The 24,742-nt window shown below is 43.8% G+C and overlaps 1 protein-coding gene across 1 annotated transcript in view; it reads right to left on the bottom strand.

Moving 5' to 3' along the window:
• The window catches only part of LVRN (laeverin), a 228,735-nt gene that overhangs the window by 102,427 nt on the left and 101,566 nt on the right, over positions 1 to 24,742 (bottom strand). The window contains exons 5-6 of the mRNA XM_077290673.1: positions 21,265 to 21,419; positions 15,388 to 15,501 (exon numbers count right to left, since the gene is read on the bottom strand). Coding sequence (XP_077146788.1) covers positions 15,388 to 15,501; positions 21,265 to 21,419 — 269 coding nt within the window. The remainder of the gene's footprint in view (positions 1 to 15,387; positions 15,502 to 21,264; positions 21,420 to 24,742) is intronic.

Below are 24,742 nucleotides of genomic sequence, written 5' to 3'. Positions count from 1 at the left end.
AGGGAGAGCAGAGTGTGGGTTACCTGACTCCTGCCCTGACTAACTGCCATGGAATAACTGCTGTATCACGACGCTTATCTTCATGATGCTTTGCTTCGGGATGCTTGCGTGCACCCCCACATGCGTGCACCCCTAAGGATGTTTCTAAATTTATAGTCCAGAATGCTGGGTCAGAAGAGATGGATTGTGGGCACTGGTTGGGGCCCGCACACCAGGGGGTAATTAAATTATCAAACACATTGTGGCTGGCAACATCTACATGCTATAACACCTTCAACAAGATGATATCTAGAGTGACCACAGTCAAACAGTGAGTAAAACGTATAATGCAACAAATAAATTAAACCAATCATTAAGCAGGCACATTAAAATATGTTGCTAGATGGTAGAATGGCAGATGACAGACAGCAGACAGCAAGCAGAGGAAATTTTTACCATTGAGTCTATTGCAGCAGATGAGACAGCAATCAGATTTGATTTGTTTTTTTGAAAAATAAAGAGCTTTATTAATCCTTCTGCATTACTCTAAGCTGTGTATGGAGAGGAAAACGCTATTTGCTATCTGAATGGCACAGCTTGCTCCTTCTCAGGGCATGTGATAATTACTCCAGGCTCTCACATACCAGCAAGTTTATTTCCATTTTGAGGTTAATGCTTTTTATGTTGCAAGTGCAACCCATAGTAAACTACATGCTGCCAAGATGAAAAGAACAGAAGAGAATCACCATTACTGCCCATAAAAGGTGCCATAACAAATGTTTACAAGAGGCAGAAGAAAAATATACCTGAGATTGCTTCCTTTTATAAATGAATCCTAAAGTTACTCTTGACACACACAGTGACCTTTGTAATATATTTTCAATTTGCTATTTTTTAGCTCTCATGTAAAAGCTTCAGATGTTTCATATTTATCATGATTATAGTCCCATTCTGTGCTAAAACCAAGCTGAGTAATGTACATAAATGACATTATTGTTGACACTGCTATTGAAAATGGATATTGTAAGATAGAAAAATGTTTAGAATTGAGAGTCCTCAGTGGTTGATACCTTTTAATGGCTAACTGAAAAGATGGTAACAAATTGCAAGCTTTCGAGACTACTCAGGTCTCTTCATCAGGCATAGACTAATACAAATTCTGAAGAATCACATATTTATGCACAACATAGCACAGAACAAAAAAAAAAAAAAATCATGGATAAGACAGGTGGCATGAAGCAGAATTACCATGAGTGATAAACAGTTATGTCCATAAATGTTGGGCCAGTTCTTAGATAAGGCTAGTTTCACATTTGCGTTTAAAAACGCAGCGTTTAAAACGCAAACGCAGGTGGTGAAAAAAACGCATGTAAACGCGTGCAAACGCTGCGTTTTTTAGACGCATGCGTTTTCTCATGCGGTAAAAAAACACGGCGTTTTGACGCGTTTACATGCGTTTTTTCCTGCGTTTGCGTTTTTGAAACGCATGCTGAGAAGTGTGTGACAGCTGCCAATCATCAAAATCATCTAGAAAACCCACTATAAATAGAAATAGCTAGGGTTGGGGTTAGGGTTAGGATCCCTAGGGTTAGGGTTAGGATCCCTAGGGTTAGGGTTAGGGGTAGGGTTAGGGTTTGGATCCCTTTATCACCTTGATGGTGGGGGGTGGCTTATCAGTGTGTATTCTTGTTTTTTTCTATTGAAATGCATGCGTTTAAAACACAACCAAACGCATGTGCTTAAAAACGCATGCGTTTACATAGACAGCAATACGTTTTTTTGCGGCAAAAAAACGCCTCTAGAAATTACTACATGTTGCATTTCTGCAACCAAACGCAAGCATAGAAATGACGCATGCGTCGTCAAACGCGGCAAAACGCATACAAAAAACGCATGCGTTTTTAATGTTAAATATAGGGAAAAAAACCGCATGCTTTTTTTGCGCTAAAACGCAGCGTCAAAAAACGCAAATGTGAAACCAGCCTAAGGAATGTTTTATTGTCCTGATTGGGGTCTCTGTTGTGATGACCCCTTATAGTCTGAGGGGCAAGTTCCTTAGTTGATATAAAAAGACATAAATCCATGCGACACATTCATTCCACCACTAAGACAGGAAAGTGGTGGAATGAATGTGTCGCATGGATTTATGTCTTTTTACATCAACTAAGGAACTTGCCCCTCAGACTATAAGGGGTCATCACAACAGAGAACCCAATCAGGACAATAAAACATTCCTTATCTAAGAACTGGCCCAACATTTATGGACATAACTGTTTATCACTCATGGTAATTCTGCTTCATGCCACCTGTCTTATCCATGATTTTTTTTTTCTTGTTCTGTGCTATGTTGTACATAAATATGTGATTCTTCAGAATTTGTATTAGTCTATGCCTGATGAAGAGACCTGAGTAGTTTCGAAAGCTTGCAATTTGTTACCATCTTTTCAGTTAGCCATTAAAAGGTATCAACCACTGAGGACTCTCAATTCTAAACATTTTTCTATCTACTGGCTAACATGGTACCAAGATATATATCTTTCCTGTATTGTAAGATAAGAACTTTTGTAACTGACTTTGCAGATCAACTCTTTCTTTATCTATTAATCTAAGTATTACTAATCTATCCTATTCATTGTAACATATTCTATTCCATTCCACTGGATATTAAATGTAGTGAATCTGTTACTTAGGTGTTCATGCACAATGCCATCTTTTGAATTGATGTTTTACGGATCATATAACTTCCATAGCCTACTTGGGGGTGTTGGGTTTACATCTGTGAGGTTTTTTTCACATGGACTGAGAAAACATAGTGTAGCATGTACCACCGCATGCCATATGATGGAAATGTCCTCCCTAGAGGTCTTGCTGTTACTGAAGATTGTGGTGGCCACATTGATACCATATGGACTGTCTATGAAATCTAAAAGCAGAGCCTGATTATTTGCCATTGTACATCATATCCCAAGTTCTCCTCTTTTACCTATGCTCCCTTATTAGATAATTTTGCCATTTTCACAGCTGTCAGTCAGCTGTACAAGGCTTAAATCAAGCTCTCATGGTGCTCAGTGCAAAGGTTTCAGAATCTGGACCCAACACCTTCAGTCAAAGAAGTTCAGCATGACAATCATCAGTTTAATGTTGATGAACTCCGATTCACATGACAGATTCATTTGAAAAGCTGCACTAAAAGGAAGTAACCATTAGACCCCATTATTTATGGTATTATTAACTACCTGATTGCACAAAGGCATTTAAAGGCACTTGATTTTGTTTCAGTCTTGTAATTATGCACTCCGAACATAATGGCACCCTAAGCAGTCACCTATTCTGCTTGTACCTCACTTGGGCCATGATAATTTGTATTGGGACCACGTCACTTTCTTAGATGTTGAGGGATCTAGCATGTTGGATTTTAATATGCCTGAATGGATACCACCAAGTGGCTTATCCCATTAAACCATCGTGCTCATACATACACACATGCACATTTATGAGGTGGTAAAGAGAGATGGTTGTCAGCCAACACCTCGTGTTCATGGTCAGCTTTATGGAATAACTTAACTGATTTAAATAATATATTTTACAAAAGTCCCTCCATAAGATAAGAATTTAAGAAGAAAAAAAATAGAACCTTTATGCATAAGTGATGTCAGGGCATTGAAGCATGAATATGAAGATTTAAAAATTACAATATTTTATTAGGAATAAATTAAAAAGAGTTCATTTAAAATTTAAGCAAAGGGTTTTCAAATAAAAGTAGCAAAGTGTAAATTATCAATAGCTGGAGGCTTAGAAGCACTATAAGGACTAGAAATAAATGTTACTTATGATGAACATGTGTAGAAGACCAGGTCAATCAGTATAAAGAGCAACGATAGATAAAAGTGCAGTGTGTTAGTAATGATATACAACTGAAGTCAGTGTTTCTGAAGCAAAAGGTTTGTAAAGGCAAATATACCTAGCACTGCTGAAATATATTACATTAAAGGTCAAGTAGCCATAAACCAACAGAGAGCTGCAAAGTGATCATTAGGTATGAAATTACTTACATTGGTATCAACCCAGCTAAAGATGTGCCACAGCTACGACCCCGACAGTGCTGTTTCACCTAACAGGCTTCTTCCATTGGGGGCATGTGTGTGGCTAGCATTGTGCATAAAAGAATACATCAATGCTAGCAATACACATGTCCCCAAAGGAAGAAGCCTGTTAGGCGAAACAGAGCAGTCGGGGTCGTAGCTGTGGCAACATCTTTAGCTGAGTTGATACCAATGTAAGTAATTTCATACTGTCCCACTAGTTAACCCCTTCAGTGAACACCGTAAAAAAAAAAGGCAAAAAACGCTTTATTATCATACCGCCGAACAAAAAGTGGAATAACACGCGATCAAAGAGACGGATATAAATAACCATGGTACCGCTGAAAACGTCATCTTGTCCCGCAAAAAATGATCCGCCACACAGCATCATCAGCGAAAAATAAAAAAAATATAGTCCTCAGAATAAAGCGATGCAAAAATAATTATTTTTTCTGTAAAATAGTTTTTAGCGTATAAAAGCGCCAAAACATAAAAAAATTATATAAATGAGGTATCGCTGTAATCGTACTGACCCGAAGAGTAAAACTACTTTATCCATTTTACCAAATGCGGAACGGTATAAACCCCCTCCCCAAAAGAAATTCATAAATAGCTGGTTTTTGGTCATTCTGCCTCACAAAAATCGGAATAAAAAGCGATGAAAAAATGTCACGTGCCCGAAAATGTTACCAATAAAAACGTCAACTCGTCCCGCAAAAAAAAAGACCTCGCGTGACTCTGGGGACCAAAATATGGAAAAATTATAGCTCTCAAAATGTGGTAACGCAAAAAGTATTTTTTGCAATAAAAAGCGTCTTTTAGTGTGTGATGGCTGCCAATCGTAAAAATCCACTAGAAAACCCGCTATAAATAGTAAATCAAATCCCCCTTCATCACCCCCTTAGTTAGGGAAAAATTAAAAAATGTAAAAAATGTATTTATTTCCATTTTTCCATTAGGGTTAGGGCTAGGGTTAGGGTTAGGGCTAGGGTTAGGGCTACAGTTAGGGTTGGGGCTAAAGTTAGGGTTAGGGTTGGGGCTAAAGATAGGGTTAGGGTTGGGGCTAAAGATAGGGTTTGGATTACATTTACAGTTGGGAATAGGGTTGGGATTCGGGTTAGGGGTGTGTCAGGGTTAGGGGTGTGGTTAGGGTTACCATTGGGATTAGGGTTAGGGGTGTGTTTGGATTAGGGTTTCAGTTATAATTGGGGAGTTTCCACTGTTTAGGCACATCAGGGGCTCTCCAAACGCGACATGGCGTCCGATCTCAATTCCAGCCAATTCTGCATTGAAAAAGTAAAGCAGTGCTCCTTCCCTTCTGAGCTCTCCCATGCGCCCAAACAGGGGTTTACCCCAACATATGGGGTATCAGCGTACTCAGGACACATTGGACAACAACGTTTGGGGTCCAATTTCTCCTGTTACCCTTGGGAAAATACAAAACTGGGGGCTAAAAAATAATTTTTGTGGAAAAAAAGGATTTTTATTTTCACGGCTCTGCGTTATAAACTGTAGTGAAACACTTGGCGGTTCAAAGTTCTCACAACACATCTAGATAAGTACCTTGGGGATCTAGTTTCCAATATGGGGTCACTTGTGGGGGGTTTCTACTGTTTAGGTACATTGGGGGCTCTGCAAACGCAATTTGACACCTGCAGACCATTCCATCTAAGTCTGCATTCCAAATGGCGCTCCTTCCCTTCCGAGCTCTCCCATGCACACAAACGGTGGTTCCCCCCCACATATGGGGTATCAGCATACTCAGGACAAATTGGACAACAAATTTTGGGGTCCAATTTCCCTGTTACCCTTGGGAAAATACAAAACTGGGGGCTAAAAATAATTTTTGTGGTAAAAAAATAATTTTTATTTTCACGGCCCTGCGTTATAAACTGTAGTGAAATACTTGGGGGTTCAAAGCTCTCACAACACTTCTAGATGAGTTCCTTAGGGGGTCTACTTTCCAAGATGGTGTCACTTGTGGGGGGTTTCAATGTTTAGGCACATCAGTGGCTCTCCAAACGCAACATGGCGTCCCATCTCAATTCCAGTCAATTTTGCATTGAAAAGTCAAATGGCGCTCCTTCCCTTCTGAGCTCTGCCATGTGCCCAAACAGTGGTTTAGCCCCACATATGGGGTATTAGCGTACTCAGGACAAATTGTACAACAACTTTTGGGGTCCAATTTCTTCTCTTACCCTTGGGAAAATAAAAAATTGGGGGCGAAAAGATCATTTTTGTGAAAAAATATGATTTATATTTTTACGACTCTGCATTATAAACTTCTGTGAATCACTTAATGGGTCAAAGTGCTCACCACACATCTAGATAAGTTCCATAGGGGGTCTACTTTCCAAAATGGTGCCACTTGTGGGGGGTTTCAATGTTTAGGCACATCAGGGGCTCTCTAAACGCAACATGACGTCCCATCTCAACTCCAGTCAATTTTGCATTGAAAAGTCAAGTGGCGCTCCTTTGCTTCCGAGCTCAGCCATGTGCCCAAACAGTGGTTTACCCCCACATGTGGGGTATCGGCGTACTCAGGACAAATTGTACAACTAGTTTTGGGGTCCATTTTCTCCTGTTACCCTTGGTAAAATAAAACAAATTGGAGCTGAAGTAAATTTTTTGTGAAAAAAAGTTAAATGTTCATTTTTATTTAAACATTCCAAAAATTCCTGTGAAACACCTGAAGGGTTAGTAAACTTCTTGAATGTGGTTTTGAGCACCTTGAGGGGTCAGTTGTTAGAATGGTGTCACACTTGGTTATTTTCTATCATATAGACCCCTCAAAAAGACTTCAAATGAGATGTGGTCCCCAAAAAAATGGTGTTGTAAAAATGAGAAATTGCTTTTCAACTTTTAACCCTTATAACTGCCTAACAAAAAATGTTACTTATCAAGTATTTTGTGTGACATATCTCTGTGAATTAATTGCATAAAAATTCAAAGTTGGAAAATTGCGAAATTTTCTAAATTTTTGTAAAATTTCCATTTTTTTCACAAATAAACGCAGATAATATCAAAGAAATGTTACCACTATCATGAAGTACAATATGTCAGGAGAAAACAGCATCAAAATCACCAGGATCCGTTGAAGCGTTCCAGAGTTATAACCTCATAAACGGACAGTGGTCAGAATTGTAAAAATTGGCCCGGTCATTAACGTGCAATCCACCCTTGGGGGTAAAGGGGTTAATGAATTAAGCACATTGCACTTTTACCTGTACAGGCGCTTCTCACTAAATTAGAATATCATCAAAAAGTTAATTTATTTCAGTTCTTCAATACAAAAAGTGAATCTCATGTATTATATAGAGTCATTACAGAGTGATCTATTACAAATGTTTATTTCTGTTAATGTTGATTATTATGGCTTACAGCCAATGAAAACCCAAAAGTCATTATCTCAGTAAATTTGAATACTTTACAACATCAGCTTGAAAAATGATTTTAAAATCTGAAATGTTGGCCTATTGAAATGTATGTTCAGTAAATGCACTCAATAATTCAGGGCTGGCTCCAGGTTTTTGAGGGCCCCGGGCGAAAGAGTCTCAGTGGGCCCCCCCTTTAACACATACCACGATTCATGATGCACAGATACAGCAGAGAAATATAGCACAGCCAAGTAGCGTATAACACAGCCCACGTAGTATATAACACAGCCCACGTAGTATATAGCAGCCACATAGTATATTGCCCAGCCACGTAGTATATTGCCCAGCCACGTAGTATATTGCCCAGCCACGTAGTATATAGCACAGCCACGTAGTATATTGCCCAGCCACGTAGTATATTGCCCAGCCACGTAGTATATAGCAGATACAAAGGATATTGCCCAGCCACGTAGTATATTGCCCAGCCACGTAGTATATAGCAGACACAAAGTATATTGCCCAGCCATGTAGTATATAGCACAGCCACGTAGTATATTGCCCAGACACGTAGTATATTGCCCAGACACGTAGTATAAAGCAGACACGTAGTATATTGCCCAGCGACGTACTATATTGCCCAGCCACGTAGTATATTGAGCCACGTAGTATATAGCACAGAGACGTAGTATATAACACTGCCTATGCAGTATATAACACAGGCCATGTAGTATATTGCCCAGCCACGTAATATATACCACAGCCACGTAGTATATAGCACAGTCCACATAGTATATAGCAATGTGGACACCATATCCCTGTTAAAAAAAAGAATTAAAATAAAAAATAGTTATATACTCAGCCTCCGTCGGCCCCCGGATCCAGCCCAGGCGTTTACCGATGCTCCTCGCTACACTCCTGTCCCAAGAGTGCATTGCGGTCCCACGAGATGATGACATAGTGGTCTCGCGAGACCACAATGCATGGACCGGTCACCGGAGCGTCGTGAGGAGCGGGAAAGGCCTGGGCTGGATCTGGGGGCCGACGAAGGGTGAGTATATAATGATTTTTTATTTTTTTTATTACTTTTAACATTAGATCTTTTTACTATTGATGCTATTGATAGGCAGTATCAATAGTAAAAAGTTGTTTACACAGGGTTAATAGCAGCGTTAACGGAGTGCGTTACACCGCCGCATAACGCGGTCTGTTACCGCTGCCATTAACCCTGTGTGAGCGCTGACTGGAGGGGAATATGGAGGGGGCACTGACTGCAGGGGAGTATGGAGCGGCCATTCCGCCACCGGACTGTGCCCGTCGCTGATTGGTCGTGGCCGTTTTGCCGCGAACAATCAGCGACTTGGGATTTCCGTGACAGACAGATGTAAGTGACCCTTAGACAATTATATAGTAGATATATATATGTGTGTGTGGACATGTAATGTTACATAACATCTCTAGAAGGTGAGCCTGTTCAGCAGCTATAAATCCTGATGAGCCCCCTCCAGAGAACAGAGAAGGATAAGGCTTCTGTGCCCCATCTGCCCCCTGGCAGGACACCACAGCTCCATTCTGAAGACTGAGGTTTGGAGAAGTAAATGCAGGGAATCCTGAGAGGGGGCTGCTGTGTCCTGTCAGGGGGCAGGTTGGGCTCAGCAGTCTTATGCTTCTCTGCAGGAGGTGAAGGGGGAAGGGGCACTCAGCTCTGCTCTTTTGATGATACAGACAGGGGTCAGAGTGACTCAGGACATAGCAGCTGCTGTGCTGACTGACGCTGTCAATGAGCACAGTAGCGGACTCAGTGAGGATGGTCGGCTGCAGGGACTGGACTAGAGCCTGTCACTGTCAGGACACCATCCATACACTTCAACACAGGCGCCTCAGACAACACTCACCGGGGGAGGGGGGGGAATTCTCTGCTCCGTGACTCACTCCTGACTGTGACTGGAGAATACTGTAGTAAGGCGCTCAGCCGGGATTGGATGCTGGAAAGTCCCGCCCTCCTGTTGCTCAGCACTGGCTTCCTCTCCCAGCTGTCTGTCACAATGCTGACTCCTGCTGCTCCCTCCACACACACAGCGCTCTAGTTTATGAAAATTCTGACCGCGCGCCCCTTACACCAGTGTGTGCGCTGTATCCCAGACAGCGTGAGTGGGCCCCCCCGTCTCGCCAGGGCCCCGGCACTTGCCCGGGTGCACCAGGTGCTGATGCCGGCCCTGCAATAATTGGTTGTGGCTCCTTTTGCATCAATTACTGCATCAATGCAGCGTGGTATGGAGGCGATCAGCCTGTGGCACTGCTGAGGTGTTATGGAAGCCCAGGTTGCTTTGATAGCAGCCTTCAGCTCATCTGCATTGTTGGGATCTTCCGCATTGTTGGGATCTTCCTCTTGACAATATCCCATAGATTCTCTATGACGTTAAGGTCAGGCGAGTTTGCTGGCCAATCAAACACTGTGATACTGTTGTTTTTAAACCAGGTATTGGTACTTTTGGAAGTGTGGACAGTGCAAAGTCCTGCTGGAGAATGAAATTTCCATCTCCATGAAGCAGGCTGGCAGAGGGAAGCATGAAGTACTCTAAAATTTCCTGGAAGATGACTATGCTGACTTTGGTCTTGATAAAATACAGTGAAACTACACCAGCAGATGACATGGCTCCCCAAACCATCACTGATTGTGGAAACTTCACACTAAACCACAGGCAACTTGGATTGTGTGCCTCTCCACTCTTCCTCCAGACTCTGGGTCCTTGATTTCCAAATGAAATGCAAAATTTACTTTAATCTGAAAACAACACACTTGGACTACTGAGCAACAGTCTAGGTCTTTTTCTCCGTGGCCCAGGTAAGACGCTTCTAGCATTGTCTATTAGTCATGAGTGGCTTGACACAAGGAATGAGACACTTGTAGCCCATGTCCTGGATATATCTGTGTGTGGTGGCTCTTGAAGCAATGAATCCAGCAGCAGTCCACTCCTTGTGAATCTCCCCTAAATTTTTGAATGGCCTTTTCTTAACAACACTTTCAAGGCTGTGGTTATCCCAGTTACTTGTGCACCTTTTTCTACCACACTTTTTCCTTCCACTCAACTTTCCATTAATATGCTTGGATACAGCACTCTGTCAATAGCCAGCTTCTTTAGCAATGATCTTTTGTGGCTTACCCTCTTTGTGGAGTTTGTCAATGACTTTTTCTGGACATTTGTCAACTCAGCAGTCTTCCCCATGATTGTGGAGCCTACTGAAACAGTCTAAGAGACCATTTAAAATGCTTAAGAAGCCTTTGCAGGTGTTTTTTGTATTCTAATTTACTGAGATAATGACTTTTGGGTTTTCATTGGCTGTAAGCCATAATCATCAACATTAACAGAAATAAACACTTGGAATAGATCACTCTATTTGTAACGACTCTATATAATATATGAATTTCACTTGTTGTATTGAAGAACTGAAATAAATTAACTTTTTGATGATATTCTAATTTTCTGAGAAGCACCTGTAGTTGATCTTTATATTGATTGACTTTGCCTTTAACATATGTTTATCCTAAGTAACATTTACAGTATTTCTAGTCTTTATAGTGCTGCTAAGCCTCCAGCTATTGATAGTTTAGACTTTGCTTATTTTATTTTAAAACCGTTTTTTTTTTTTTTTTTTAAATTAACTATTTTTAATTTATTCCTAATAAAATATTGTAATTTTTAAATCTCCATGTTCATGCCTCTTTATCCCCCCAAGTCCATGGGTTGGGATTCTTGTTGAGTTTACATGAAATTATGTGAAGAACCTACAAAGCTGAAATAAATATGAGATATAAGTAGGATAACTATAATCTGATAGTTGTCAGACAACAACAATTGAGAAATTCACAAATTCCAACATAAAATGCAAAATGTTATACAGCAAGAGGAGCTGAGCAGATGTATAAATAATAATAATAAATGTATACAGTCATGGCCAAAAGTGTTGGCACTCTTTGAATTGTTCCAGAAAATGAAGTATTTCTCCCAGAAAATTATTGCAATTACACACGTTTTGTTATTTGTCTCTCCAGAGAGGAAGAGGACTAGAACTCTAATTCAACCTATAGGAAGTAGCAATCCTAAAAGTCAATGTCGACCCTTGAACAAGCCTTGTCACATGACTTAGGATAAAAGCCAAAACCAGAATCTCAATTTGCAGACAATGTGTTTCGGGTTTTCGGGTACTGCCCCTCATCAGTGCAAAGTGTGAGATCTGGTCTGGCTGGGTGAGAGGTGTCTGACCGGAATCAAAGGGGTAACGTTTCTCCTTGCAGAGAGTGACATGTCAAGCATGCTGAGACAAGGAGACATATTTTGTTATACACATGTTTATTTCCTTTGTGTATGTTGGAACAATACAAAAAAATTAGAAAAATAGGCAAATTAGACATACATATAAAGGAAATGTGTATAACAAAACAAACAAAACCAAAATTGTAATAATTTTCTGGGAGAATTACTTCATTTTCTGGAGCAATTTCAAGAGTGCCAAAACTTTTGGCCATGACTGTATGTATGTGTTGTTAGATTGCTCTCACTGAGTGTATTGGGGGACACTCGCTTGGCACGGGATTGACGTCGTCAGGCACGATTTTTTCGCTTAAACACAGTCTATACGGTTTATTAAAGTGTCATAAACCGGGTTATGCACAGTTCATTATATACATTTCATGGAACACAACAGGCACCAACTGGTGATATTAACTTGCAGCTTTATCTTAAACACTTTATTTACGGCTTTGACTCACGGACACTAAACATGCTGGACCTCTCACTTCGCCCAGTTACCATGGGTGTCCGTACGCCGAACAGTTCACCAATGTGCTAAGTCACATATAGCGCATATGACACTGGGTCGCAGTCTCTAAACACGCTGAACCTCACTCCGTTCAGTTGCCATGGGAGACCACACAGTTCATAGAACATCACAAACACCAGCAGTCTGTATAGTACCTGACGGGAGCTCCTGCTCCACCTGCTGACTCCTTGTCAGTCCACTCCTCCGGGTAAGCTGCCTCACAGGGATCACCAACTTGCCTGGCCGGCACACATTAGTCAGTCCAGACCCACCGAAGGACTTTAGCTTCCCCACACTGTAGCTGTCACTGGCTCTGCAGATCCCGGTCCTCACCTCGTGCTATTAAGGGATCCGGTCCTACTGCCAGGACCTCCCAGCACCCAGGTTACGCAGGATCACACAGGTGGCCAGTCCGGGTACTATTCAGGATGTCCATCCCGAGCTGGGACCGTCCAATACCCAGGTCACCAATAGCAAAGTCCCACCAGGTGCTATTCTGGATTCCTACTCCCAGGAAATCCAACACACTGGTATGTGCTCTTCAGGATTCCTAATCCCAGGAAATCCAACACATACTTCCAGGACCTTCACCACTCAGGTCCAAACACTGGAACCATAGAGGAACATGTGACCCACACCCTGGTCACCTTATATACCCTTAACCACTCCCCTGGATGGGAGTGTGGATGTGTGGCTAGTTTGTCCCGCCCATCTCACACAACTAGCCTAGTAAGTCTCCCTTGACTATTATACAACACTACACAAACTCTTGAGGGACTACAGGTCCCAGAACAACCACATTACATCAGACTTACCACGCAGACTCCCTCTGCGACACATATCGGCCATTCACAACAATGCCAGTCACTGTTTCACCACCATTATCACAACAGATATGCCTCCATGCATATCCCAAGGAGCACACACAGCGCCCCCTAGCTGCCACAGGGGTCACTGCACCACAGTGTATATACATACATATACATACACACTATATTATTATTATTTATACATAGGTATATATTTTTACATTTGTGGTTAAAGATTGATTCAATATAACTCATTTACCATATATACTCTTGTATAAGCCGAGTTTTACAGCACATTTTTTGTACTGAAAACGCCCCCCTCAGCTTATACATGAGTCATTATCCCAGAAAGACAGCGGGGGAGGGGGAGCAGTGGAGCAGTGGGTCACAGCAGCAGGAGCCAGTGGCTGCTGCTGTAACTGTGCTCGCTGCAAAAGAGAAGTTAATATTCACTGCATTGGCAGTGAATATTCATTTCTTTTATAGTGTTCACAGTTACAGCCGCAGCCGCCGGCTTCCAGCACACATCCTACTTACCTTCCCTGCGTGCCCTTGCTGCATCTCGTTCCAGTGCCAGCAGCTCTTCCAGCCGAACGATCACATGTCCCCGCTCATTAAGGTAATGAATATTTACCCCTCTCCACTCCCATAGGCGTGGAGTAAATATTCATTACTATAATGAGCGGGAAAACGTGATGGCTCGGCCGGAAGAGCTGCTGGTGCCGGAATGAGATGCAGCGACGGCGTGCAGGGAAGGCAAGTAGGATGTGTTTTTGTAACCATGCATACAAGGATGGGGATAAGGAGCCATGCATACAAGGACAGGGATTTTCCCAGTTCTTCGTGGCTAAATTAGGTGCCTCGGCTTATACTCAGGTCGACTTATCGAGTATATACAGTAGATTCCTCTCCTTTCTTTGCCTACTGTTACTGTTAATCACTGCTGAGGACCGCTTACTGGACTGAAAAGCACAGAAAGAGCAGGAATTTAATTGAATAAAAAGATATACTGAATAAAATCCCACAAACCTATAAACTGATATGTTCAGCTCCTCCTGCTCTAAAACATGCAGCCTTCAGATTTTCAATATAACAGGTTCCCTCTAAAGGGAGTCTGTCAGCAAGAAATGACTGTTCCAACCAAGCAGAGGCACTCACTCTTCTCTTGGAAAAGCCAAATAATTCAGTGCATCTTTCCATCTACTTTTTTCCATTTATATTCCCCCTACTCTGACGTTTGTAAAGCTATCAATCAAAGAAAAGGGAGTATACACTCACCGGCCACTTTATTAGGTACACCATGCTAGTAACGGGTTGGCCCCCTTTTGCCTTCAGAACTGCCTCAATTCTTCGTGGCATAGATTCAACAAGGTGCTGGAAGCATTCCTCAGAGATTTTGGTCCATATTGACATGATGGCATCACACAGTTGCCGCAGATTTGTCGGCTGCACATCCCAAAGATGCTCCATACAAGGCAGGATGGATCCATGCTTTCATGTTGTTTACGCCAAATTCTGACCCTACCATCCGAATGTCGCAGCAGAAATCGAGACTCATCAGACCAAGCAACGTTTTTCCAATCTTCTACTGTCCAATTTCGATGAGCTTGTACAAATTGTAGCCTCAGTTTCCTGTTCTTAGCTGAAAGGAGTGGTACCCGGTGTGGTCTTCTGCTGCTGTAGCCCATCTGCCTCAAAGTTCGACGCACTGTGCGTTCAGAGATGCTCTTAGGCCTACCTTGGTTGTAACGGGTGGCGATTTGAGTCACTGTTGCCTTTCTATCAGCTCGAACCAGTCTGCCCATTCTCCTCTGACCTCTGGCATCAACAAGGCATTTCCGCCCACAGAACTGCCGCTCACTGGATTTTTTTTCTTTTTCGGACCATTCTCTTTAAACCCTAGAGATGGTTGTGCGTGAAAATCCCAGTAGATCAGCAGTTTCTGAAATACTCAGACCAGCCCTTCTGGCACCAACAACCATGCCACGTTCAAAGGCACTCAAATCACCTTTCTTCCCCATACTGATGCTCGGTTTGAACTGCAGGAGATTGTCTTGACCATGTCTACATGCCTAAATGCACTGAGTTGCCGCCATGTGATTGGCTGATTAGAAATTAAGTGTTAACAAGAAGTTGGACAGGTGTACCTAATAAAGTGGCCGGTGAGTGTAGATAGATGCAAAACAAGTAGGTGGAAAAATACACTAAACTGGCTGTGCCAATGGTGGACTGAGCGCTTGCACTTGGTTTGAACAGTCATTTTGTGCTAAAAGACTCCCTTTAATAATCATACGACCATTGAGATGAATCTATAATGCCTACCAATTTCAATTTAGGGTCAATAAAACTGGCACCTATGTATTCAAAGTAAGAAGCGAATCCTTCATTGAGCCAAATGTCATTCCACCACTTCATGGTAACAAGATTTCCAAACCACTAGAAAAGAAAAAAGAAACATAAAATGACAATTGCTTGTGTGATCATCAATTTTATTCATTCCTACAGACAGTATAAAAACATATAACACAAAATATGGCCAAGGTGCATATAATGCCTGTGTGACTTGCTAGAACACATGTAGTGAAGGTGAGAATTCGAGTGTTTCCCAAAGCACAATGTGATAGTCACATCCGATTTACTAGCATCAAACTCCTCAGTATCTGAAAACATTCATCTATCTGAACAGTGTTACATTTACGGAAGTTTACACATCCCCTTCACCTATGAACTATGAGGTAGATCTACAAGCAGCAGAATTATTACACACATTCTCTTGTCCTTACATGAGGTTAATTATGTTTCTAGTATCTCTGCCAAATGCCAATCTCATTAATTTGAATGTGACAGTAGAAGGTGGCCATGAGGGTCACAGCGCAGGGAAAAACTGTGAAGAGACCACAGAGCCCTATTCTACTCAGAATCAGGAGAGGTCTCACCAATCAGACCCCCAACAATAAGTTTAGGTGGTTTTAGTTCAAAAGGGATTTTCCGCTACTAAATCTGTAGGATTGGTCACCAATATCAGATCAATCCAAAGACATACTGATAGGAAATTTAGATTGTGAGCCCCAACGGGGACAGTGATGATAATGTGTGCAACCTGTAAAGCGCTGCGGAATATGTTAGCGCTATATAAAAATAAAGATTATTATTATTATAATCAACAATGGCCATATGTGAATATTGCATGGAACAGAACACCACAGCTCCATCACACTGATTGGTGGCTGCTGCCATTACTGCAGATCAACTCATATCCATAGGACAGGTTATCAATAGAACTGTAGCGGAAAACTCTTTTAAAGGGGTTGCCGCTACTCGGACAACCCCTACTGAATCCCTATGCTTCCCCCCAGTATAATAAGTACACTTTTACCCCCCTCCGGTAACGGTCCCTGGGAATCCCAGGGCTCACGTTACATTGTTATGCAACCAATGAGCGCTGGCTTCACTCTCCCCTACTTTAAATAAATCTATATATATGAGGCATCATGATTACTCGCTAATCCCGCCCCCTGCACAGTAGCTTCGCCCCCCACCACATCACCACACATAATCCTGCCTCCACCCCATTACCACACACAATCCCGCCCCCACCACATCACCACACATAATCCCGCCCCCCACATCACCACACATAATCCAGCCCCTACAACACATCACCACTAGTGTTGAGCGATACCGTCCGATACTTGAAAGTATTGGTATCGGAAAGTATCGGCCGATACCGGCAAAGTATCGGATCCAATCCGATACCGATACCCGATACCAATACAAGTCAATGGGACTCAAGTATCGGACGGTATTCCTGATGGTTCCCAGGGTCTGAAGGAGAGGAAACTCTCCTTCAGGCCCTGGGATCCATATAAATGTGTAAAAGAAAGAATTAAAATAAAAAATATCGCTATACTCACCCTCCGACGCAGCCTGGACCTCAGCGAGGGAACCGGCAGTGTTGTTTGCTTAAAATTCGTGCTTTTACTTGGTTACGTGAAGTCCCGGCTTGTGATTGGCCAGGGCGGCCATGTTGCCGGGACGCGGACCAATCACAGCAAGCCGTGACGAAATTACGTCACGGCTTGCTGTGATTGGTCCGCGTCCCGGCAACATGGCCGCCATTAACCAATCACAAGCCGCGACGTCACGGGAGGCTGGACACGCGCGCTTTTTAAAATGCGCGCGTGTCCAGGCTCCCGGCTTGTGATTGGTTGATCGCGGCGCAACCAATCACAAGCCGGGACGTCACGGGAGGCTGGACACGCGCCCATTTTAAAAAGCGCGCGTGTCCAGCCTCCCGTGACGTCGCGGCTTGTGATTGGTTAATGGCGGCCATGTTGCCGGGACGCGGACCAATCACAGCAAGCCGTGACGTAATTTCGTCACGGCTTGCTGTGATTGGTCAGGGCGGCCATGTTGCCGGGACGCGGACCAATCACAAGCCGGGACTTCACGTAACCAAGTAAAAGCGCGAATTTTAAACAAACAACGCTGCCGGTTCCCTCGCTGAGGTCCAGGCTGCGTCGGAGGGTGAGTATAGCGATATTTTTTATTTTAATTCTCTCTTTTACACATTTTTACATTAATGTTGTTTCGATACCGATACCCGATATCACAAAAATATCGGATCTCGGTATCGGAATTCCGATACAGCAAGTATCGGCCGATACCCGATACTTGCAGTATCGGAATGCTCAACACTAATCACCACACATAATCCCACCCCCTAACACATCACCACACAATCCCGCCCCCCAATACATAACCACACATAATCCCGCCCTCCCACCCCATTACCACACATAATCCCGCCCCCCACCCCATTACAATACACAATCCCGCCCCCGCCACATCACCACACATAATCCCGCCTCCCACATCACCACACATAATCCAGCCCCTACAACACATCACCACACATAATCCCACCCCCTAACACATCACCACACAATCCCGCCCCCCAACACATAACCACACATAAAATTTCCACACATAATCACGCCTTCCTACCCCATTACCACACATAATCCCTCCCCCACCCCATTACCACACATAATCTCGCCCCCCCACCACATCACCACACATAATCCCACCACCCCACCACATTACTACACATAATCCCACCACCCCACCACATTACTACACATAATCCCGCCCCCCACCACATTACCACAGATAATCCCGCCCCCCACCACATTACCACACATAATCCCACAACCCCACCACATCACCACACATAAACCCGCCACCCCACCACATTACTACACATTATCCCGCCCCCCCACATTACCACAGATAATCCCGCCCCCCACCACATTACCACACATAATCCCGCCCCCACCACATTACTACAGATAATCCCGCCCCCCCACCACATTACCACAGATAATCCCGCCCCCCACCACATTACCACACATTTCCCCCACATTACCACACATAATCCCGCACCCCCACCACATTACCACACATAATCCTACCCCCACCACATTACCACACATAATCCCGCCCCCCCACCACATTACTACAGATAATCCCGCCCCCCACCACATTACCACACATAATCCAGCCCCCTACCACATTACCACACATAATCCCGCCCCACATCACCACACATAATCCAGCCCCCCCACCACATTACCACACATAATCCTGCCCCCCCACCACATTGCCACACATAATCCCGCCCCCCACCACATCACCACACATAATCCCGCCCACCACATCACCACACATAATCCCGCCTGCTCACCACATCACCACATAATCCCGCCCCACCACATCATCACACATAATCCCACGCCCCCAACACATCACAACACATAATCCCGCCCAATACATTACCACACATAATCCCGCCCCCCCGCCCCATCACCACACATAATCCCACCCCCCGCCCCATCACCACACATAATACCACCCACCCACCCCATCACCACACATAATCTCACCCCACCGCCACATCACCACCACACATAATCCCGCCCCACCACATCACCACACATAATCCCACCCCTCCACCACATTACTACACATAATCCTGCCCCCTTACCACATTAACACACATAATCCCGCTCCCCCAAATTACCACACATAATCCCGCCCCCCACATCACCACACATAATACTGCCCCCCACCACATCACCACACATAATCCCGCCCCCCAACACATCACCACACATAATCCCGCCCCCCACCCCATTACCACACATAATCCCGCCCCCACCCCATCACCACACATAATACCGCCCCCCACCACATCACCACACATAATCCCACCCCCCACCACATCACCACACATAATCCCGCCCCACCACATTACCACACATAATCCCGCCCCCCCACCACATTACTACAAATAATCCCGCCCCGCCACCACATTACCACACATAATCCTGCCCCCACCACATCACCACACATAATCCAGGCCCCCCACCACATTACCACACATAATCCAGCCCCCCCACCACATCACCACACATAATCCCGCCTGCCCACCACATCACCACACATAATTCCGCCCCCCACCACATCACCACACATAATCCCGCGCCCCCAACAAATCACCACACATAATCCCGCCCCACCACATTACCACACATAATCCCGCCCCCCACCACATTACCACACATAATCCTGCCCCCACCACATTACCACACATAATCCTGCCCCCACCAAATTACCACACATAATCCCGCCTGCCCACCACATCACCACACATAATCCCGCCCGCCCACCACATCATCACACATAATCCCGTGCCCCAATACATCACCACACATAATCCTGCCCCCAACACATCACCACACATAATGCCACTCCCCACCCCATCATCACACATAATCCCGCCCCCACCCCATCACCACACATAATCCCGCCCCCCACCCCATCACCACACATAATCCCGCCCCTCACCCCATCACCACACATAATCCCGCCCCCCAACCCATCACCACACATAATCCCGCCCCCCAACCCATCACCACACATAATCCCGCCCCCCACCCCATCACCACACATAATCCCGCCCCCCACCCCAACACCACACATAATGACGCCCCCACCCCATCACTACACCTAATCCCGCCCCCCCACCCCATCACCACACATAATCCCACCCTCCCACCCCATCACCACACATAATCCCACCCTCCCACCCCATCACCACACATAATCCCGCCCCCCACCCCATCACCACACATAATCCCGCCCCCCACCCCATCACTACACATAATACCACCCACCACCACATCACCACACATAATCCCACCCCCCACCAAATCAACACACATAATCCCCCCCACATCACCACACTATTGTTATTAACTTCATTTTAAGTTAATTTGCCACCTGCATAAGCGCTATTGAATGTTGTCATTATTTACTTTAGTTTAATCACCAGCAGCGTTAATTAGATAGCAATGAGCGTGCCGAGCGTTAGCTGGCTGGAAACATCTAGTCAAGACATATGTAGGAAGTGATAGTTGCTAATGCCGTCTCACTTCCTCCGGATGTCAATTACGTCCCTAGGAGAGGAGAGTGAAGCCAGCACTTTTTATCACTGAGATTGCATGACATAATGTCATGCGAGCCCTGGGTGTGCCAGTGCTGATAGCGCCGGAATGGCGCCGACATTGGAGATGCGTATAAGGGCTCGCTCACACATCGCACAGCACTCGGACCAGTGTTATACTACGGAGCAGCTCAGACCTGCGATTATTTTCTGATGCCAATTAGACATGAGAAAACAATCGATTGCATCCTAGAATTGGATCGCACACACCCATACAAGTCAATGGGTACGTGTCATCCGATGTCATCCGACTGCAGTGCAATTGCCGACAAAGGAGTAGATGGAGAAATGACTTTCTCTGTTTCCTCCGCACCTGTCTCTTATGCGAGAGAATGGGAGCACAGATCACTGACACTTGGCTCTCGCTCACAGCAGAGTTTGAGCAGAGTGTCATTAGCATATTGCATCCAATACTCTCGCATCGGATGTTATATGCTAATGTGACCCCAGCCGAAATGTTATTATTTTACTGGGGGGAAGATATAGGCATTCAGAAGAGGATTTTGTTTTCATAAAAAACCAGAATCATGATTTTTGTTAGAAATTGTCATTACCATCGAGTTCTAATTTGTTTTTAAGAGATAAGAAGTAACAATGAAATAAATAAAGATCTGGGCCATTTTACCACATGCCTGGTGTCCTATCTCATGAGCAACTATCAAGCATGTCAAAGCCTTGGAATTGCTGAATTTCTGTTTGGGATCATACATCAGCGAGGTTTCTTGAAAGGTAATTAAACCCCAGTTCTCCATTGCAGCAACACCGATGTCAGGCATTGCTACGAGATCTGAAAGAGAGGAGAGATTTGGTTCATCATTCTATGAGCTAGAAGTGATGCTATGTTGTAGTAGAATATTTATATGAAATAAGGAATATGATGTTTATAGGATCCACGAGAAGACTGTCAATAAAGAGAAACCGTCGTTTTCATTTTTAGTCCATAAATCTATAGTACACATTAACATAATTAAGCAAGTGTGTCACATATCTTATCAGAGAGATCTGATTCTTTCACCTCTTGGACTTTTATTACTTTTATTATTACTCTCATTGAAGACAAATTTCCACATTACTCAAATAAGAGATCGCAATGGGTATTTTTAAAATTCTATGAAGAGACGAGACAAGAGGATCTGGAGGAAGTTACGGACATTGTGCTGCAAATTCTCCTGAAATGAGAGGTACAGATTTCCATAGAACTTTATAAGCACCAATTGTCATTTCCTATCTCAGTAATGGGAAATTCTGTATTCACTGAAGATACAGTACATTTCACCAGTGAACTGTGAATTTTGAGAATGACTGATCAATATAGGAAGAGAAAGAAGATGATATTTCTGATAGAATATATTATGAAGCTGCTTATTTTTACATGAGCTATGGATTTACTATATAAAATTAAAATGATGACACATTATGATGTTTGTGGATACTGAAGGAAGAGACTGGGAACGTTATCTCACACATCTTTTGTTTGCTTACAGAGAGATACAAATACTCTCACTATTTTGACCTCTATCTTATGGTGGCCTATACTTTTCTTATTTTCCCAGACTAGAGAAAATATGGGGTGGAGGAGAAGACATACTTCATTCCTTATAATGGACTTTCGAGGTTTCCCCCTGGCACTTCCACTTACATTCTCCTCATTCTCGACACACTAGGGTTCAACTCATCCTCCCTAAGAGTAGAATATGGGTCAGCCCGTACCAGTTCTTGTACTAGATTGGTGTAACGCTCTCATTATAGGAGTCCTGATTGACAAACTCATCTGGAGACAGTAGGTTACTATCACAGATGTTAATGCTAGACAATTAGCTACCTATATCAAGGCTACAGGGAAGCTGTCAGGCGATCCATGCTGCCTAACCCGTCGGCAGCGTGTATGCCACTGGCGATACGATCACAGCCAAGTATGTTTGACTCTGAAATGCTGCGGCGCTTCAAAGAAAACATACTTTTAATAGTCACCAGCATGCGAGGTGCATGGGTGACTAGTCGTACAGGCGGGTCCCCGGCGACTTCTCCTGCTGATAGTGACTGGCAAGCCTCTGCTTACATGTGCATACATCATACTCAGAGAAAATGGAGTACAGATCCAAAATAGTACAAAAAATATATATAAATTTATTACAGAATACATCAACCAACAAAAATTACACGATACGTCAACAGGAAGGAATAACATGCTCAGCGAGGAAAACAAGATGGACCAAAACCGTGTGGCCGCCTAAGGCTACTTTCACACTAGCGTTTTTCGGCGGACGTCGCAATGCGTCGTTTAGGAGAAAAAACGCATCCTGCAAAGTTGTCTGCAGGATGCGTTTTTCCCCATAGACTTACATTACTGACGCATTGCAATGTATCGCCACACGTCGCAACCGTCTTGCGACGGTTGCGTCGTGTTCTGGCGCACCGCCGCCACAAAAAAACATTACATGTAACTTTTTTTGTGCGTCTAGTCCGCCATTTTCGACCACGCATGCGCGGCCGAAACTCCGCCCCCTCCTCCCCGGACATTACAATGGGGCAGCGGAAGCATCGTAAGACTGCTTTCGCTGCCCACGTCGGGCATTTTTTGCACAGCATGCGTCGGTACGTCGGGCCGACGCAGCGCGACGGCCCCGTACCGACGCTAGTGTGAAAGCAGCCTTACACTGCAAGATATATAAAAAGTAAAGTGCCATCTGCTATATAAGTGAATAGGATAAGGAGACACTCCAGGACATAGTAACATAGTTATTAAGGTTGAAGGAAGACTTTAAGTCCATCTAGTTCAACCCATAGCCTAACCTAACATGCCCTAACATGTTGATCCAGGGGAAGGCAAAAAAACTCCATGTGGTAAGAGTAAGCTCCACCATGGGGAAAAAAATTCCTTCCCGACCCCACATACAGCAATCAGACTAGTTCCCTGGATCAACGCCCTATCAAGGAATCTAATATATATACCCTGTAACATTATACTTTTCCAGGAAGGTATCCTGTCCCCTCTTAAATTTTAGTAATGAATCACTCATTACAACACTATAAGGCAGAGAGTTCCATAGTCTCACTGCTCTTACAGTAAAGAATCCGCGTCTGTTATTATGCTTAAACCTTCTTTCCTCCAGACGTAGAGGATGCCCCCTTGTCCCTGTCACCGGTCTATGATTAAAAAGATCATCAGAAAGGTCTTTGTACTGTCCCCTCATATATTTATACATTAACATAAGATCACCCCTTAGCCTTCGTTTTTCCAAACTAAATAGCCCCAAGTGTAATAACCTATCTTGGTATTGCAGACCCCCCAGTCCTCTAATAACCTTGGTCGCTCTTCTCTGCACCCGCTCCAGTTCAGCTATGTCTTTCTTATACACCGGAGACCAGAACTGTGCACAGTATTCTAAGTGTGGTTGAACTAGTGACTTGTATAGAGGTAAAATTATGTTCTCCTCATGAGCATCTATTCCTCTTTTGATGCATCCCATTATTTTATTTGCCTTTGTAGCAGCTGCCTGACACTGGCCACTGAATATGAGTTTGTCATCCACCCATACACCCAGGTCTTTTTCATTGACGGTTTTGCCCAGAGTTTTAGAATTAAGCACATAGTTATACATCTTATTACTTCTACCCAAGTGCATGACCTTACATTTATCCCCATTAAAGCTCATTTGCCATTTATCAGCCCAAGCTTCTAGTTTACATAAATCATCCTGTAATACAAAATTGTCCTCCTCTGTATTGATTACCCTGCAGAGTTTAGTGTCATCTGCAAATATTGAAATTCTACTCTGAATGCCCCCTACAAGGTCATTAATAAATATGTTAAAAAGAAGAGGGCCTAATACTGACCCCTGTGGTACCCCACTGCTAACCGCGACCCAGTCCGAATGTGCTCCATTAATAACCACCCTTTGTTTCCTATCCCTGAGCCAGCTCTCAATCCACTTACACATATTTTCCCCTATCCCCATTATTCTCATTTTATGTAACAACCTTTTGTGTGGCACTGTATCAAAAGCTTTTGAAAAGTCCATATACACTACATCCACTGGGCTCCCTTGGTCGAGTCCGGAACTTACCTCTTCATAGAAGCTGATCAAATTAGTCTGACATGAACGGTCC

Source organism: Ranitomeya variabilis, chromosome 1, assembly GCF_051348905.1.
Source record: "Ranitomeya variabilis isolate aRanVar5 chromosome 1, aRanVar5.hap1, whole genome shotgun sequence".
NCBI lineage: Eukaryota > Metazoa > Chordata > Amphibia > Anura > Dendrobatidae > Ranitomeya > Ranitomeya variabilis.
This window is presented reverse-complemented; position numbering and strand designations above follow the sequence as displayed.